Here is an 18,869-nt window from a genome sequence, read left to right on the forward strand (position 1 = left end):
ACTGTGTTGTCTGACATGTATCTAGATGTAACCTCACTGTGTCGTCTGACATGTATCTAGATGTAGCCTCACTGTGTCGTCTGACATGTATCTAGATGTAGCCTCACTGTGTCGTCTGACATGTATCTAGATGTAGCCTCACTGTGTCGGGGGGCGGCAGGTAGCTTAGTGGGTAAGAGCGTTGTGCCAGTAACCGAAAGGTTGCTGGTTCTAATCCCCGAGCCGACTAGGTGAAAGATCTGTCGATGTGCCCTTGAGCAAGGCACTTAACCCTAATTGCTCCTGTAAGTCGCTCTGGATAAGAGCGTCTGCTAAATGACTAAAATGTAAATGTAAATGTGTCGTCTGACATGTATCTAGATGTAGCCTCACTGTGTTGTCTGACATGTATCTAGATGTAGCCTCACTGTCATCTGACATGTATCTAGATGTAACCTCACTGTCATCTGACATGTATCTAGATGTAGCCTCACTGTGTCGTCTGACACATTAACTGTTCTTGTCATTGTCTACCCCTCCTCTCCACTCTCAGTTTCAGAACGTCAAAAACGAAAATGCCACTTTGAAAAAGAGCCTGGAACTGCTGTTGACAAAGCATCAAAGTATTGAGGAAGAACAAGAGAAGGGAGAGAGGGAGGAGAGAGGAGAGAGGGGAGTCCAAGGGTCCTCAAGAGGAGAAGGGGAGGGTACTGCACGGAGATGGTTGAACAGTGAGAGGGGAGCAGGGTTGGACAGTGAGAGGGGAGCCAACGTCATCAGAACCCAAAGAGAAGCTGGAGTTGGAGCAGAGTTGCTCCATCCGGAAGAGAGAGAGGTGGAAGTAGAGGATCAGGTTCTGAAACCTAAAAAGAGAGAAGAAGAAGAAGAAGAAGAAGAAGAAGAAGAGAAGGAGATCGGGAGAGCAAGAGAGATAAAACATGTAAAACATGACAAGGAAGAAGATGTCGGGAAGGCAGACATTGACCGGACAGAGATAGAAGACCCCAGCCCAGCCACTGAAGAAAATAAACTGCCAAAAACAAAGGAGAGAGAAGAGAAAGAAAAGTCAGTGGAAGTCAGTGAAAAATATGTGTGTGTGCTCCCTGGGCCCGACGTGGAGCGCCTGGCCTCTGAGCTCCAGCAGGCCCTGGAGGAGGCTGACAGGCAGGCGTCTGTAGCCCAGGACCTGCGCTCCAAGCTGGGGGAACAGAGCAGGAAAGCCTGGGAGGCTGAGCAGAGACTGGTGCTACTGGAGGCCGAGGGTCAGAGACTGAGGAAGGCTACAGAGAGCCTGGCGGAGGCCAAGAGACAGATAGAGGTATGGAACCCATCACCATCAGACAATCATTACTCTGCCAGTAGTTTCATATACCAGACTCATAGGGCTTTCTTCCTACATGTTGCAGCTGTCGTTGCAAACTGTTGCAGAATGTTACTTAATCCTTTGTCCATCCGTCCATCCATCTATCCATCTGTTCATCCATCCATAGTCTTCAATAGAGTACCATCATCTGTCCATTCATTCCATCCTTAGTCTTCCTAGTCCTCCTTATTGTAGTGTGTCTGTCTGTCAGATGGTCCATCCCTCTGTCCATTCCACATCCTTCCTCTCTGGTGTGTGTTAGGTGCTGCAGGCAGAGGGCCTGCAGATGGAGGAGGAGCTATGTCGTCTGCGGAGCCAGGCTGAGCTGCAGCGGATGCAGGCCTCGGTCATCGCTACTCTGGAGGGGGAGCGAGCCACGCTGGAGAGAGAGAGAGAGACCCTCCGTAGCTCTGTGGACACCCTACGCACTGCCCAACGCAAGGTGTCACTGCTGCAATACACACCACTATGCACTGCAAAACACACACACATTACTCAGCACAACACACACAGTACACACTGCTACCAACAGAAAGATCAGACCTAAGTTACACAATGTCACTGAATACTGTGATCCTGAATGCTACCTTGTTTGCCAGGGTGACCAATTGGAGCTGACAACCCAAGCCCTGAGGGCGGAGCTAGAGCGCCAGGGGAGGAGTCTGGAATCCTCACGGCGCAATGAGGAGGAGTTAGAGGTGGAGCTTCGTGAAGTAGCACTAGAGGTGGAGTCTCTGACCCGGGGGCGGGACAAGGCTCTGCTGGAGGCCTCGCGATTGGAGCAGGAGAAGGAGGCGTGTCAGGGAGAGCTGGACAGCCAACGGAAGGAGCAGAGGCAGAGGGAGAGGGAGGCGGCCAGGCTGAGGCAGCAGTTACAGAGTACAGCATCAGCCCTGGAACACAGCAACCAGAGGGCCTGCAGTCTGGAGACAGAGCACAGGTGATACACACACACCTGGACCTGCACACACGCACGCACACACAAACACACACACACACACACACGCATGCATATTTCATTTAAAATACAGGTAGCACAACAGTCCCCTTCATGTACATACAGGGTGTTTATGAGCTATTACTGTATAATGGGTCTGACCTAGTTGATCTCTCTGTCTCTGTAGGCGTGTGTGTCAGGAGCTGTCTCAATCCAAGGAGCTCTATGCTCAACTACAGGGTCTGGAGAAGGAGCTCGGTACTCGGCTACAGGGTCTGGAGAAGGAGAGGCAGGAGCTTAAAGAGCTGAACATAGAAGCCCAGGATAAAATCAGATCTCTGACTCAGGTATGTGTGTGTGTGTGTGTGTGTGTGTGTGTGTGTGTGTATGTGTGTGTGTGTATATGTGTGTGTGTATATGTGTGTATGTGTGTGTGTACATGTGTGTGTGTATATGTGTGTGTGTGTGTATATGTGTGTGTGTATATGTGTGTGTGTGTGTGTATATGTGTGTGCGTGTGTGTGTATGTGTGTGTATATGTATATGTGTGTGTGTGTATATGTGTGTGTAAATGTCTGTGTGTGTGTGTGTATGTCTGTGTGTGTGTGTATATGTGTGTATATATGTGTGTATATGTGCATATGTGTGTGTGTGTGTGTGTATATGTGTGTATATGTGTGTATATGTGTATATGTGTGTATATGTTTGTATATATGTATGTGTGTGTGTGTATGTATGTATATGTGTGTGTATATATATGTGTGTGTGTGTGTGCATATGTGTGTGTGTGTGTATATGTGTGTAAATGTGTATATGTGTGTGTGTGTATATGTGTGTGTGTGTGTGTGTATATCTCCCGAGTGGCGCAGTGGTCTAAGGCACTGCATCGCAGTGCTAGCTGTGCCACCAGAGATCCTGGTTCGAATCCAGGCTCTGTCGTAGCTGGCCGTGACCGGGAGACCCATGGGGTGGCGCACAATTTGTCCAGGGTAGGGGAGGGAATGGCCGGCAGGGATGTAGCTCAGTTGGTAGAGCATGGCGTTTGCAACGCCAGGGTTGTGGGTTTGATTCCCACGGGGGGCCAGTATGAAAAATAATGTATTCACTCACTAACTGTAAGTCGCTCTGGATAAGAGTATCTGCTAATTGACTAAAATGTGTGTATACAGTTGAAGTCTGAAGTTTACATAGACCTTAGCCAAATACATTTAAACTCAGTTTTTCACAATTCCTGACATTTAATCCTAATCAAAATTCCCTGTCCTAGGTCAGTTAGGATCACCACTTTATTTTAAGAATGTGAAATGTCAGAATAATAGTAGAGAGAATGATTTATTTCAGCTTTTATTTCTTTCATCACATTCCCAGTGGGTCAGAAGTTTACATACACTCAATTAGTATTTGGTAGCATTGCCTTTAAATTGTTTAAACGTATCAGGTAGCCTTCCACAAGCTTCCCACAATAAGTTGGGTGAATTTTGGCCCATTCCTCCTGACAGAGCTGGTGTAACTGTCAGGTTTGTAGGCCTCCTTGTTTGCGCACGCTTTTTCAGTTCTGCCCACCAATTTTCTATAGGATTGAGGTCAGTGTTTTGTGATGGCCACTCCAATACCTTGACTTTGTTGTCCTTAAGCCATTTTGCCACAACTTTGGAAGTATGCTTGGGGTCATTGTCCATTTGGAAGACCCATTTGCGACCAAGCTTTAACTTCCTGACTGATGTCTTGAGATGTTGCTTCAATATATCCACATAATTTTCCTTCCTCATGATGCCATCTATTTTGTGAAGTGCACCAGTCCCTCCTGCAGCAAAGCACCCCCACAGCATGATGCTGCCACCCCCGCGCTTCACGTTGGGATTGTGTTGTTCGGCTTGCAAGCATCCAACTTTTTCCTCCAAACGTAACGATGGTTATTATGGCCAAACAGTTCTATTTATGTTTCCTCAGACCAGAGGACATTTCTCCAAAAAGTAAGATTTATTTTGTTGTTCATCTTCTTTTTTTTTTGTCATTTAGCAGACACTCTTATCCAGAGCGACTTACAGGAGTAATTAGGGTTAAGTGCCTTGCTCAAGGACACATCGACAGATTTTTCACCTAGTCAGCTCAGGGATTAGAACCAGCGACCTTTCGGTTAGTGGCACAACGCTCTTAACCACTAAGCTACCTGCCGCCCTCTTTGTCCCCATGTGCAGTTGCAAACCGTAGTCTGGCTTTTTTATGGCGGTTTTGGAGCAGTGGCTTCTTCCTTGCTGAGCGGCCTTTCAGGTTATGTCGATATAGGACTCGTTTTACTGTGGATATAGATATTTTTGTACCTGTTTCCTCCAGCATCTTCACAAGGTCCTTTGCTGTTGTTCTGGGATTGATTTGCACTTTTCGCACCAAAGTACGTTCATCTCTAGGAGACAGAACGCGCCTCCTTCCTGAGCGGAATGACGGCTGCGTGGTCCCATGGTGTTTATACTTGCATACTATTGTTTGTACAGATGAATGTGGTACCTTCAGGCGTTTGGAAATTGCTCTCAAGGATGAACCAGACTTGTGGAGGTCTACAATTTCTTTTCTGAGGTCTTGGCTGATTTCTTTTGATTTTCCCATGATGTCAAGCAAAGAAGCACTGAGTTTGAAGGTAGGCCTTGAAATACATCCACAGGTACACCTCCAATTGACTCAAATGATGTCAATTAGCCTATCAGAAGCTTCTAAAGCCATGACATCATTTTTAGAAAATTTCCAAGCTGTTTAAAGGCACAGTCAACTTAGTGTATGCCAACTTCTGACCCACTAGAATTGTGATACAGTGAATTATAAGTGAAATAATCTGTCTGTAAACAATTGTTGGAAAAATTACTTGTGTCATGCACAAAGTAGATGTCCTAACCGACTTGCCAAAACTATAGTTTGTTAACAAGAAATTTGTGGAATGGTTGAAAAACGAGTTTTAATGACTCCAACCTAAGTGTATGTAAAATTCCGACTTCAACTGTATGTGTGTGTGTATATATATGTGTGTGTATATGTGTGTATATACAGTGAGGGAAAAAAGTATTTGATCCCCTGCTGATTTTGTACGTTTGCCCACTGACAAAGAAATGATCAATCTATAATTTTAATGGTAGGTTTATTTGAACAGTGAGAGACAGAAAACAAAACAAAAATCCAGAAAAACGCATTTCAAAAATGTTATAAATTGATTTGCATTTTAATGAGGGAAATAAGTATTTGACCCCCTCTCAATCAGAAAGATTTCTGGCTCCCAGGTGTCTTTTATTGTCACGGTTCTCTACGACAGAACCCAGAAGCAGACCAGGACAAGGTGAGTTGAACGAAGGTGAGTATTTATTACAGATTCAAAAAAATTCAGAATAATCCAGGAGACGGAGCGGGCGGCGGAGATGAGTTGGTGGAGGTGAAGTGGCAGATCCAATGATGGCACGGCAGCCGCCGATAACCAGGCAGGGGTTGGGTGAAGGTCCCGGGAGAATGACTGTAGACAGAAAAAAACGGAGGTAAGTACACGGCAGGCCAACAAGGTGCAAAACAACAAAACTAACGCTAGTAACTCAGAGGCTGATACGCTGACAAAACATACTGTTCATGGCTAACGATCCGGCAGGGAATGGATGTCAGGTCAGAGCTTATGAAGGGGTGATGATCAGGACCAGGTGTGCCGAAGCTGATGAGAAGCAGGTGCGGGTAATCGAGAGATCACCCGCCTAGCAACGTCGCCCGGCAACCGGACAGGGTTTCAGAGCAGAAAAAGATCAACACAGAGATTCAGAGCAGAAAAACAGCAACACAGGCAGGAACAGACTCAGGACGCAGGGATCATGACATTTATACAGGTAACGAGCTGAGATTAGGAGCACACTCTGAAAGGGAGTGCTCCTAATCTCAGTTTGTTATCTGTATAAAAGACACCTGTCCACAGAAGCAATCAATCAATCAGATTCCAAACTCTCCACCATGGCTAAGACCAAAGAGCTCTCCAAGGATGTCAGGGACAATATTGTAGACCTACACAAGGATGGAATGGGCTACAAGACCATCGCCAAGCAGCTTGGTGAGAAGGTGACAACAGTTGGTCCGATTATTCGCAAATGGAAGAAAACACAAAATAACTGTCAATCTCCCTCGGCCTGGGGCTCCATGCAAGATCTCACCTTGTGGAGTTGCAATGATCATGAGAACGGTGAGGATTCAGCCCAGAACTACACGGGAGGATCTTGTCAATGATCTCAAGGCAGCTGGGACCATAGTCACCAAGAAAACAACTGGTAACACACTATGTCGTGAAGGACTGAAATCCTGCAGCGCCCAAGGTCCCCCTGCTCAAGAAAGCACATATACAGGGCCATCTGAAGTTTGCCAATGAACATCTGAATGATTCAGAGGAGAACTGGGTGAAAGTGTTGTGGTCAGATGAGACCAAAATCGAGCTCTTTGGCATAAACTCAACTCGCCGTGTTTGGAGGAGGAGGAATGCTGCCTATGACCCCAAGAACACCATCCCCACCGTCAAACATGGAGGTGGAAACATTATGCTTTGGGGGTGTTTTTCTGCTAAGGGGACAGGACAACTTCACCGCATCAAAGGGACGATGGAAGGGGCCATGTACCGTCAAATCCTTCCCTCAGCCAGGGCATTGAAAAGGGGTTGTGGATGGGTATTCCAGCATGACAATGACCAAAAACACACGGCCAAGGCAACAAAGGAGTGGCTCAAGAAGAAGCACATTAAGGTCCTGGAGTGGCCTAGCCAGTCTCCAGACCTTAATCCCATAGAAAATCTGTGGAGGGAGCTGAAGGTTTGAGTTGCCAAACGTCAGCCTCGAAACCTTAATGACTTGGAGAAGGTCTGCAAAGAGGAGTGGGACAAAATCCCTCCTGAGATGTGTGCAAACCTGGTGGCCAACTACAAGGAACGTCTGACCTCTGTGATTGCCAACAAGGGTTTTGCCACCAAGTACTAAGTCATGTTTTGCAGAGGGGTCAAATACTTATTTCCCTCATTAAAATGCAAATCAATTTATAACATTTTTGACATGCGTTTTTCTGGATTTATTTGTTGTTATTCTGTCTCTCACTGTTCAAATAAACCTACCATTAAGATTATAGACTGATCATGTCTTTGTCAGTGGGCAAACGTACAAAATCAGCAGGGGATCAAATACTTTTTTCCCTCACTGTATATGTGTGTATATATATGTGTGTATATGTTTATATATGTGTATATGTGCCTTGATCCTAGAAATCCATTTTTCATCCTTTCCTTTTCCCACAGGAGCTAACCAATGAGAAGGTGCCGTCCCAAGAACTGTCCAATGAGGCTGCACGGCTGAAGCAGGAGTTGGACAGGGTGGAGGCCGAACTGAAGACAGTTACCGCTGACCTTCTCCTTTCAGAGAAGTGGGAGAGAGATGCTGTCTCTGCTAATTTCCCACCAGAAATCCCTGCTAACATACTGAAGGCTACATCCTCAGACAGACTCACATTAGAGCACCCAGAGGCTAAAGATGCCCAACCAAAGGAGGGCCATGACCTCTGTACGACCTCAGATGCTGGAGTAGAGAAGATGGACTGGTCTATGAGTGAACGACTGATAGACCTGGAGAGAGAGGTGTGTGTGTTCACCTGACGTTTTTTGTCTTTGTTGATATTTGCTGTGCCAACCCCCCCCCCACCTCCCTCTCACGGTGGATTAGGAGCGGGAGGTGTGTGTCTGTGTGTTTTCACCTGTCAAGGTTCTAATCTGCTGGAATATGCTATGACAACTTATCATGTGATTGTCAATTGTCTCTAGTCATATCATCTCTTTCTCACCACCCCCTCAGAATGCAGCGGCGGGTGCAGAGCGGGAGGTGTTGCTATCCCAGCTGTCTCAGTCCCAGTCCGCCTGTAGCCACCTGAGGGAGCAGATAGACACCCTGCAACATCACTCTATCACCCTGCAGGAGACCTGCACCAAGCTGCAGACACTCAACACTCAGCTACAGGTATCATACAGCTACTATTGTTTTATATAGTTATTATCCTGAAACTGGGTCCTCTCGCCACTTCAGAGACTGTAGTAATGTCACCTGTGTCCGAGTGTCACAGTGTTTGATTTCCAACTTCCCCCCCTCTCCCAGGTGGAGCAGGCGTCCCTGAGTTTCCAGCAGGCAGCGGTGTTGGCGAGGTGCAGCGAGAGCGAGGCCAGGTGTGCTGCTCTGGAGGCGGAGTCTAAGGTGTGGGCCAGGGAACATGAGGAGTCATTGGTCAGGACGGAGGGGCTGAGGAGGGACCAGGAGCGAATGACAGCGCTGCACCAGAGGCAGGAGGCGGAGCTAGAGGAGCTGTTGGATAGACACTCCCACCTGAGGAGCAGCAACCGTAACCTGGAGACACAGCACAGGGAGCTGGAGGGAAGGTAGGGAACACAGGGAGCTGGAGGGAAGGTAGGGAACACAGGGAGCTGGAGGGAAGGTAGGGAACACAGGGAGCTGGAGGGAAGGTAGGGAACACAGGGAGCTGGAGGGAAGTAGGGAACACAGGGCGCTGGAGGGAAGGTAGGGAACACAGGGAGCTGGAGGGAAGGTAGGGAACACAGGGAGCTGGAGGGAAGGTAGGGAACACAGGGAGCTGGAGGGAAGGTAGGGAACACAGGGAGCTGGAGGGAAGGTAGGGAACACAGGGAGCTGGAGGGAAGGTAGGGAACACAGGGAGCTGGAGGGAAAGTAGGGAACACAGGGCGCTGGAGGGAAGGTAGGGAACACAGGGAGCTGGAGGGAAGGTAGGGAACACAGGGAGCTGGAGGGAAGGTAGGGAACACAGGGAGCTGGAGGGAAGGTAGGGAACACCAAGTAACACTTTATTTAAAGAAGTATACATAAGGCATTGTTAACTTTATGAAAGCAGTCTGATTGGAGTTCCATATGCCATTGAATACACTGTATACTGACTTGTGAAAAACCCCCGATAGAATTATGTTTATGAAATCAGTAATGACACCTTAATGAGTGTTTAAGTATAATTCATAGCAACGTTCATAACACCTTCATGTTCTCCAGGTATCAGGAGCTCCTGGGCCTCAAATCCCGGCTGGAGGAGAAAGAAAGAGAGATGAAGCTAGAGAGAGAGAAGATGGCGGGAGAGGTGCAAAAGCAGGCGGAGAGAGAAAGAGAATTAGAGAGACTGAAAGAGGATTATGAGAGGTAAAAAGAAAACTCTCAGGCTATTTGTCAGTCAAACAACTAACTGCTCCATCATTACATTTACATTTTACATTTACGTCATTTAGCAGACGCTCTTATCCAGAGCGACTTACAGTTAGTGAGTGCATACATTATTTAATTTTTCATACTGGCCCCCCGTGGGAATTGAACCCACAACCCTGGCGTTGCAAACGCCATGCTCTACCAACTGAGCTACATCCCTACCGGCCATTCCCTCCCCTACCCTGGATGACGCAGGGCCAATTATGCGCCGCCCCATGGGTCTCCCGGTCGCGGCCGGCTACGACAGAGCCTGGATCATGTGATCATCACTTATTCTCTTCAAGCTATTTCATTTAATAGAACTTATTGATACATTCAGTTCATCCCTGATCTATTCAGTTCATCCCTGATCTATTCAGTTCATCCCAGATCTACAGTGGTGTGAAAAAGTGTTTGCCCCCTTCCTGATTTGTTATTTGTTTGCATGTTTGTCACACTTAAATGTTTCATATCATCAAACAAATTTAAATATTAGTCAAAGATAACACAAGTAAACACAAAATGCAGTTTTGAAATGAAGGTTGTTATTATTAAGGGAAAATAAAATCCAAACCTACATGGCCCTGTATGAAAAAGTGTTTGCCCCCATGTTATAACACAACTCAACTGTGGTTTATCACACCTGAGTTCAATTCCTCTAGCCACACCCAGGCCTGATTACTGCCACACCTGTTCTCAATCAAGGAATCACTTAAATAGGACCTGCCTGACAAAGTGACCAAAAGATCCTCAAAAGCTAGACATCATGCCGATTTCCAAAGAAATTCAGGAACAAATGAGAAAGAAAGTAATTGAGATCCATCAGTCTGGAAAAGGTTATAAAGCCATTTCTAAAGCTTTGGGACTCCAGCGAACCACAGTGAGAGCCATTATCCACAAATGGCAAAAACATGGAACAGTGGTGAACCTTCCCACGAGTGGCCGGCGACCAAACTTACCCCAAGAGCGCAGCGACGACTCATCCAAGAGGTCACAAAAGACCCCACAACAACATCCAAAGAGCTGCAGGCCTCACTTGCCTCAGTTAAGGTCAGTGTTCATGACTCCACCATAAGAAAGAGACTGGGCAAAAATGGCCTGCATGGCAGAGTTCCAAGACGAAAACCACTGCTGAGCAAAAATAACATTAAGGCTCGTCTCATTTTTGCCAGAAAACATCTTGATGATCCCCAAGACCTTTGGGAAAATACTCTGTGGACTGACGAGACAAAAGTTGAACTTTTTGGAAGGTGTGTGTCCCATTACATCTGGCGTAATAGTAACACCGCATTTCAGAAAAAGAACATCATACCAACAGTAAAATATGGTGGTGGTAGTGTGATGGTCTGGGCCTGTTTTGCTGCTTCAGGACCTGGAAGACATGCTGTGATAAATGGAACCATGAATTCTGCTGTCTACCAAGAAATCATGAAGGAGAATGTCCGGCCATCTGTTTGTGACCTCAAGCTGAAGCGAACTTGGGTTCTGCAGCAGGACAATGATCCAAAACACACCAGCAAGTCCACCTCTGAATGGCTGAAGAAAAACAAAATGAAGACTTTGGAGTGGCCTAGTCAAAGTCCTGACCTGAATCCTATTGAGATGCTGTGGCATGACCTTAAAAAGGCAGTTCATGCTCGAAAACCCTCCAATGTGGCTGAATTACAACAATTCTGCAAAGATGAGTGGGCCAAAATTCCTCCACAGCGCTGTAAAAGTGTTATGTGAATTATTTAACAAACTATTTCAGTATCTCTGTGCGTCTCCCAAAAGGATCAAGAAACAGACAGAGTCCCTGTCTGCATAGTCAGAGATGTTTATTCATTGAGAATTCTGCCATCACAATTTCAGAGTCCATCTTTTATACTCACACGTCATACAAAAATCCCTCCCCTCTTTAGGCGGGCTGTAGTTTTCCACTTTAAAACTGCTCTCCTGACCATCAGTTCACATACACACACACACATACATACACACACACACATGCATACACACACATACACATGCATACACACATACATACATACACACACACATGCATTCCTTAGTTATTGCCGTCCTCACAATATCCTGCACCATATTTCATACTCCTTAAAAAGCCTAACAGTTTCTCTCCTCCCTAAATTGGGAGGCCTCTTTATCTTGGTTTCTCAGTTGTCTGTAGACAGCTCTCCTTGTCCTTTGTTGTCTGGTCTAACTCTTACTCACATTGCTAAATAGTAGCTCAATGTCATAGTCTTTACTGGTCCTACACTCACACATTCTAACACATTTCACACAGTTTCAGGGTGTAATAATTAGTCATTAATAATTATTCTATCAAAAAGACTCATTGCAAGTTATCGCAAACGCTTGATTGCATTTGTTGCTGCTAAGGGTGGCCCAACCAGTTATTAGGTTGTAGGGGGCAATCACTTTTTCACACAGGGCCATGTGGGTTTGGATTTTGTTTTCCCTTAATAATAACAACCTTAATTTCAAAACTGCATTTTGTGTTTACTTGTGTTATCTTTGACTAATATTTAAATTTGTTTGATGATCTGAAACATTTAAGTGTGACAAACATGCAAACAAATAAGAAATCAGGAAGGGGGCAAACACTTTTTCACACCGCTGTATTCAGTTCGTCCCAGATGTATTCAGTTCGTCCCAGATGTATTCAGTTCGTCCCAGATGTATTCAGTTCGTCCCAGATGTATTCAGTTCGTCCCAGATGTATTCAGTTCGTCCCTGATCTATTCAGTTCATCACGGATCTACTCAGTCAGACACCTGGCAGTTGGTTGTTTGACTGACAAATAGCCTGACTTGCTGGTTCACCTTCTTATCTTGTCAAGTAAATCCTTGGTTCTCTGTCTGTCTGTAAATGTATGTTGTTCTGTTCTCCCAGGCTGCAAGGTGTGCAGAGGGAGTGGGCCCAGGTGCAGAGTGAGCTGCTGGCCCAGGGCTCGGTGCTGCGAGGGGAGCTGAGTGCTGCCCAGCTGGAGAGGACCAGGCTGGAGGGAGAGATCAGCTCTCTGAGGGAGAACAACCAGAGACTGGAGCTCAGCACCGACCGCCTTACCAACCAGTACCAGGTCAGGAGGAAGGGATGGTCTCACACAAACATACACCTTATGTTTACTATAAATTATTCTGAAACCTGTGTGTTTGTGTGTGTAGCTGCTGACCCAGCTGAAGGGTAATATGGAGGAGGAGAACCATCAACTGTTGGAGCAGAATCAGAGTCTGACCAATCACAACAGAGCTCTGATGGAGCAGAGCCTGGAGCGCAAGGACCAGCACCACTCACAGCAGAGAGAGTACCAGTTAGTACACACACACACATTAACGGAAAGATTATTATTCTATTCTCCACGAATGTCCTATTTCTCATCTCTCCTTACCTCTCCTCTCCTCCCCTCTCTCCTTACCTTTCCTCTCTCCTCTCCACCTCCCTCTCTCCTCTCCTCTCTCTCTCCTTTCCTCTCCTCCTCTCTCCAGGGAGAAGATGGGTGAGCTGCGTAGAGAGAAACAGAAGCTGGTGGAGAAGATCATGGATCAGTACAGAGTTCTGGATCCCAGCATGCTTACACCCAGCAAGGCCAAGTAAACACACACACTCACACAGACAGACGCTCACACACACACACACACACACACACAAACACGTTAAGAGAGGTTCCAGGTTTGAGGGATTGATGTCACATCGCTCCAATAGGTCCTTACTGTGGGCTTTGTAGCGTTTCTTCTGGACTCCAGCAGTGCGTTTGGATGCAGACACACATGCAGACACAGACACACAGACCGAGGCCAAATTCCTCTTTTTGTAACCCCCCCCACACTCTCTCCATCTCTCACACTTCCTATTGATCTTGATCTCCCTCTCCATCCCTCCCTCGCTATCTCTCCTTCCTTTCCTCCTTTCCTCCCTCCATTCCTCTCTGTAGGAAGTCCAGCTGGATAGCAGACAGGATGAAGAAGCTGATTAAGCCTAAAGGAGGAGGAGGGAGAGAGGGACGTGCTCTGTTCTACGCTGCTGGCAGTATAGAGAACCTGGCTGACAGTGCAGACAACCTACCAGACACACAGACACAGACTGCTGCTGTGACTGGTGAGACTATACAGACAAACACAGACAAACACAGACAGACACACACACACACACACACACACACACTGAACAACTCAGTGAGAGACCACAGACACTATTATTCACAAACACAAATCACATTCAAATCACTACATGAGTCATTTGTACTGATACTACTCCTCATATGTCTCTCTCTCTACCTCTCTTTCTGGCTCTTTCTCTCTCTCTCACCCTACCCCCTGTTATATCTCACCCCTCTGTACTCTCTCTTCTCTCCTCCAGACCCCCGCAGTGCCCCCGTCTCCCGCTGCCCCCTGCGACGTGCCCCCTCCCTGGGTGACTCTGACCAGGCGGGAGGGCTGTATGGGCTGCCACTGCGTTCAGGTTCGGGGGGCCGTCGAAAGCTCGGTTCCCGTCGAAAACTGGGTTCCCAGTCCTTCAGTCCCGGAGACAAGAATACTTCACCCCTCCAGCGTCTACAATCTGCAGACAGAGGTTCCACAGTGATCTGGGAGGGGCAGAGCAGCCTTACAGACACACTCACTCCCAAAACCACCCCCATGACCTCAGCCACCAACAGCCAGGAGAATGTGATGGAGGAGGGAAAGAGAGGTGAGGAGGGGAGAGGTGATGGATAGAGGGGAGGGGAGGAGAGAAGTGAGGAGGGGAGAGGTGATGGATAGAGGGGAGGGGAGGAGAGAGGTGAGGAGGGGAGAGGTGATGGATAGATGGGAGGGGAGGAGAGAGGTGAGGAGGGTAGAAGTGATGGATAGAGGGGAGGGGAGGAGAGAGGTGAGGAGGGGAGGGGAGAGGTGAGATGGATGAAGAGGGAGGGAGGGAGTGGGGGGAAACGGGAGAGAGGGAGAGAGGTGAGGAGGGTGGGAGTAGGGGGAAACGGGGAGAGAGAGGGAGGGAGAGAGGTGAGGAAGGGAGTAGGGGGAAACGGAGAGAGAGGGAGGTGAGGAGGGATGAGGTGGAGGAAGGAAGGAGATAGGGGAGAGAGATGAGGTGGAGGAAGGAAGGAGATAGGGGAGAGAGATGAGGAGGAAGGAGTGGGGGGAGAGCGGGGGAGAGGTGAGGAGGGAGGTGTGGACTATAGGGGAGAGGTGGAGGGAGGACAGAGGGAGGGGTTAGACATGAGGGAATTTGTGTACCAACTGTCACTGATGTCCCTGACCAGCCCTGACAAATTGAAGTGAAGTGACTGCTTTTGACAGGACCTTTGTGTGTTTGGTTTTAGCCGTGAGTGGGGACAACAATGAAGGACATCTCAACTCAGATCCCTGCTGTCAGTCCAGTAAGGACAAACCAGTGAACTAAGAGAGAATTACTGCCTTTCTGCTTCAACTGGAAATACCATGATCCTTTGCACACTTCCGTCCTCTGCATACAGATCTGAATCCAGATAGGGACTCATATTAAAAGTGTCAAATTCAAATGTTTTGTCAGATTTTTGTAAAAGGTGCCTAGTAAAATAAAGTATTTCTGATCCATTTTCCATACACTGTAAACTAATTTTTTTTATTCTACCAGCTACTACTCTATTTGTGTATATCATTGAAGAGATGTCTCTGTTCTTCTGGGGCGACAAGCAGCATTTCCTCCTCTGGCCAATGGGTGTCAGTGAGGAGCTAGTTAGACACCAATACAGTTCAGATGAGGGAGCATCTTTTAAATGAGAAGCAAGGCCTGTTGGTTCATCACGACTGTAGGGCCACTCTGGTTCCCTCCATCCTACACCAAGGGAGCAACATGTCAGCATTTCAGCTGGGGAGGGTGGAGGGAAGAAGGGAGAGAAGACAGACACTAAAGGATAAAAGCAGAGAGAGAGAGTCTTTTCTCTCCACTGAAGCCCTGGTGAATTATGATTCAGAAAAAAAGACAAATGGAACGCTAATACAATTCATGAATTATGTAGTTGTCATGGCAACATTAATCAAAACGAGGCCCCAGCCTCTGAACATTTTGTTTATGAAATTGAGATGCATCCAGCGTGAGTGAGTGTGGAGGATGATATTGGGTCTGCCACTCAGTCGGTTATTACAGTTAGACTCCATCTGACACCTGCAGACAGACAGCAACCACAAAGTGAAGAGAAGCAGTGAAATAAACACCCAGAACAAAGACATTTAAACTCCTCATTCCTTATGTTCAATAGAATATTATAAATTATACATCTGAAGGACAGTGGTCATTAACATGTGAGTTTGAAGAGTACGGGTGTAAGAAAATGGACATTCTGATTCCTTTCAGCCTATAGACTAGAATAAAAGTTAATGTTATAATAACAGTACACAGCCCAGCGGCCATCTTAACGTGTCAGTATGTGTCTGTAGTGGTGGGTAAATCATTGAAAAAGGGAGTGGTGTAATACCATCTGTGTCTATCTGTGAAGATCTCTCTCTCTCTCTGTTCTGAGTCTGGCTATCTAACTATCTCAGCCCTAGACATCACATTTTAATGTGGATGGCCTTCTCTAAAGAGCTACTAAAGGCCAGAGCTTTAGCTTTACTGCCTGCCTGAAATCACACTGACCTAGCAAACACTGAGAGCCAGTAACACTGACTTGGACCCAGCAAACACTAGGGTCCTATTTCCCGGACACAGACTAAGCCTACTCCCGGACTAAAAAGCTTGTTTTTTTATGTATTATTTAGTCAGATGGAAGTGGTACTGTAGTTAGTTATATCAGATATTCATGGCATATCTTTATTTTTGTTGATGTATTATTTCCGCAGGTGGAGGTGCTAGCTACCTGTAGGACTGGAGAAGGTATAATGAGAGACCTAGAAAACTGAACTCTGATCGAGAGAGAGAGAGGAATAAATAATGTTTCGTCTAATTAATTAAAGTCTAGCCCTGGGCTGTGGAAACGCTCTGAGACCGAGGAGGATTTGCTGAGAGGAGAAAAACAACACAACAGACAGCAGGAGAGAGAAAATAAGTGTTTGTCTTAACTCAGAGTCTGACCCTGTAACCTTGCTTCCTCACAAAACTGTCACAATCTTAGAGCTTTCAGGGGGCTTTTAGTCAATGAGGCTACCCCTAAGGTAACTATCCACAACCCTCCTTCTTTATCATTTCTCCATCCCTATTTCTCTCTCCCTCCTTTCCTTCCTTTCCCTCCTTCATTCAGTCTGTCCCTCTCTCTCAGTCTCTCTCTCCCTCTCTTTCAGTTTATGTCCCTCTCCCTGCCACAGGGCCGGTTCTAGGCTTTTTGGGGGCCCTAAGCAAGATTTGGTTGGAGGGCCCCCCCTAAAGTTTATATCTTGTAACTCTACACATTTTGTTATTACATTTACATTTACATTTACGTCATTTAGCTGTTGCTCTTATCCAGAGCGACTTACAAATGTGTGCATTCACCTTATGATAGCCAGTGGGACAACCACTTTACAATTAATTCTTTTATATTTTTCTAATTTTTTAATTCTTAATTTTTAGAGAATATTTAGAAATGTTTCCTAATCGTATTTTTAAATGTATTTATTTATTTATTATTATTATTATTATTATTATTATTATTTATTATTATTTTTAAAAAATTGTGGGAGTGGGGTGGGGGGGTAGAAGGATTACTTTTATACTATCCCAGGTATTCCTTAAATAGGTAGGGTTTCAAGTGTCTCCGGAAGGTGGTCAGTGACTCCGCTGTCCTGGCGTCGTGAGGGAGCTTGTTCCACCATTGGGGTGCCAGAGCAGCGAACAGTTTTGACTGGGCTGAGCGGGAACTGTGCTTCCGCAGAGGTAGGGGGACCAGCAGGCCAGAGGTGGAAGAACGCAATGCCCTCGTTTGGGTGTAGGGACTGATCAGAGCCTGAAGGTAAGGAGGTGCAGTTCCCCTCACAGCTCCGTAGGCAAGCACCATGGTCTTGTAGCAGATGCGAGCTTCAACTGGAAGCCAGTGGAGTGTGCGGAGGAGCGGAGTAATGACTTATGCCATGTTAATATGATATGAGTGAGAATGACTAAGAAAGTCAATGTGGGCCCCCTGGAGGTCAGGGCCCCTGGGCACGTGCCCAGTAGGTATTCGGCCATGATTACTACAAGTTTAGAAAGCTGGCCAGACTAACTACCAATCAAAAAATTGTTAGCTGACATGGCTAATTGAGTGACTGTCTGTGACTGACATAACAAGAGCGAAACTGCTGATGCAAAACCACATTTTGAGACCCAGACTGAGTTCCTAAAATTACAATTTAAAAAATGTGCCAGGGGCCCCCTAGAGGCTGCTTATGTCGCTTATGCCTGGAACCAGCCCTGCCCTCCCTCCCTCCCTCGCTCTCTCTCCCCTCCCTCTCCCTCCTTCCCTCTACTCCCGCTCTCTCTCCTAGTGTATTAAAGGGTTTGACGCTCTCAGTAAAAGCTGATTTATTCTCTTGTGGTATCGATCGGTCGCTGCATTAAAGATTATAATTCATTACCTCGGCCCTTTTAATACATTAAACACTCAAAATCAAAATAAAATAAACCTAACCTCCCCAGGGTGCGGGGAAACACTTCGGGAGAGACGTCCGTCCCGTCCGCCGTCCTGGGCCTTCAGCATGTCTGGTCTTACACCCTCAGGCCACAGTCTATATTGAACAGTGTCTCAGTCAAACTTGCCACAGTCTATATTGAACAGTGTCTCAGTCAAACTTGCCACAGTCTATATTGAACAGTGTCTCAGTCAAACTTGCCACAGTCTATATCGAACAGTGTCTCAGTCAAACTTGCCACAGTCTATATTGAACAGTGTCTCAGTCAAACTTGCCACAGTCTATATTGAACAGTGTCTCAGTCAAACTTGCCACAGGCAAGCACGCGCACACCCTCCATCTCGATCGCATACAGATGCAGATCTTTGCAAACACACGCTCATTTAAACACATTCATTAGATACATTCTCAAGTAGACATACACCTACTCATTCAATGGTTTTTATTTTATTTTATAAAAAAATTTACATTGTAGAATAATAGTGAAGGCAAAGGGTGGCTACTTTGAAGAATCTCAAATATAAAATATATTTTGATTTGTTTAACACTTTTTTTGGTTACTACATGATTCCATATGTGTTATTTCATAGTTCTGATGTCTTCACTATTATTCTACAATGTAGAAAATAGTAACAATAAAGAAAAACTCTTGAATGAGTAGGTGTTCTAAAACTTTTGACTGGTAGTGTATGTGTAGTGGTTTGTGTGAATGGTCGGGAACTAGAGGAACAGAACTAAGTAGGTCTAGAAGGACCAGTGTTGAGGACTCCAGGTTACCCAAGGACAACGTTCCTTATGGG

At 46.3% G+C, this 18,869-nt stretch overlaps 1 protein-coding gene across 1 annotated transcript in view; it reads left to right on the plus strand.

Annotated features, from left to right (window-relative positions):
- LOC121533395 (girdin-like) overlaps positions 1–15,089 on the plus strand; it is a 28,231-nt gene extending 13,142 nt beyond the window's left edge. The window contains exons 15-28 of the mRNA XM_041839303.2: positions 533–1,297; positions 1,605–1,784; positions 1,942–2,282; positions 2,467–2,626; positions 7,570–7,905; positions 8,120–8,281; positions 8,417–8,694; positions 9,335–9,478; positions 12,410–12,596; positions 12,682–12,827; positions 13,003–13,107; positions 13,449–13,612; positions 13,874–14,203; positions 14,832–15,089. Coding sequence (XP_041695237.2) covers positions 533–1,297; positions 1,605–1,784; positions 1,942–2,282; positions 2,467–2,626; positions 7,570–7,905; positions 8,120–8,281; positions 8,417–8,694; positions 9,335–9,478; positions 12,410–12,596; positions 12,682–12,827; positions 13,003–13,107; positions 13,449–13,612; positions 13,874–14,203; positions 14,832–14,911 — 3,378 coding nt within the window. The 3' untranslated portion in view covers positions 14,912–15,089. The remainder of the gene's footprint in view (positions 1–532; positions 1,298–1,604; positions 1,785–1,941; positions 2,283–2,466; positions 2,627–7,569; positions 7,906–8,119; positions 8,282–8,416; positions 8,695–9,334; positions 9,479–12,409; positions 12,597–12,681; positions 12,828–13,002; positions 13,108–13,448; positions 13,613–13,873; positions 14,204–14,831) is intronic.
- Positions 15,090–18,869: the final 3,780 nt, after the last annotated feature.

This window comes from Coregonus clupeaformis, chromosome 2, assembly GCF_020615455.1.
Source record: "Coregonus clupeaformis isolate EN_2021a chromosome 2, ASM2061545v1, whole genome shotgun sequence".
NCBI lineage: Eukaryota > Metazoa > Chordata > Actinopteri > Salmoniformes > Salmonidae > Coregonus > Coregonus clupeaformis.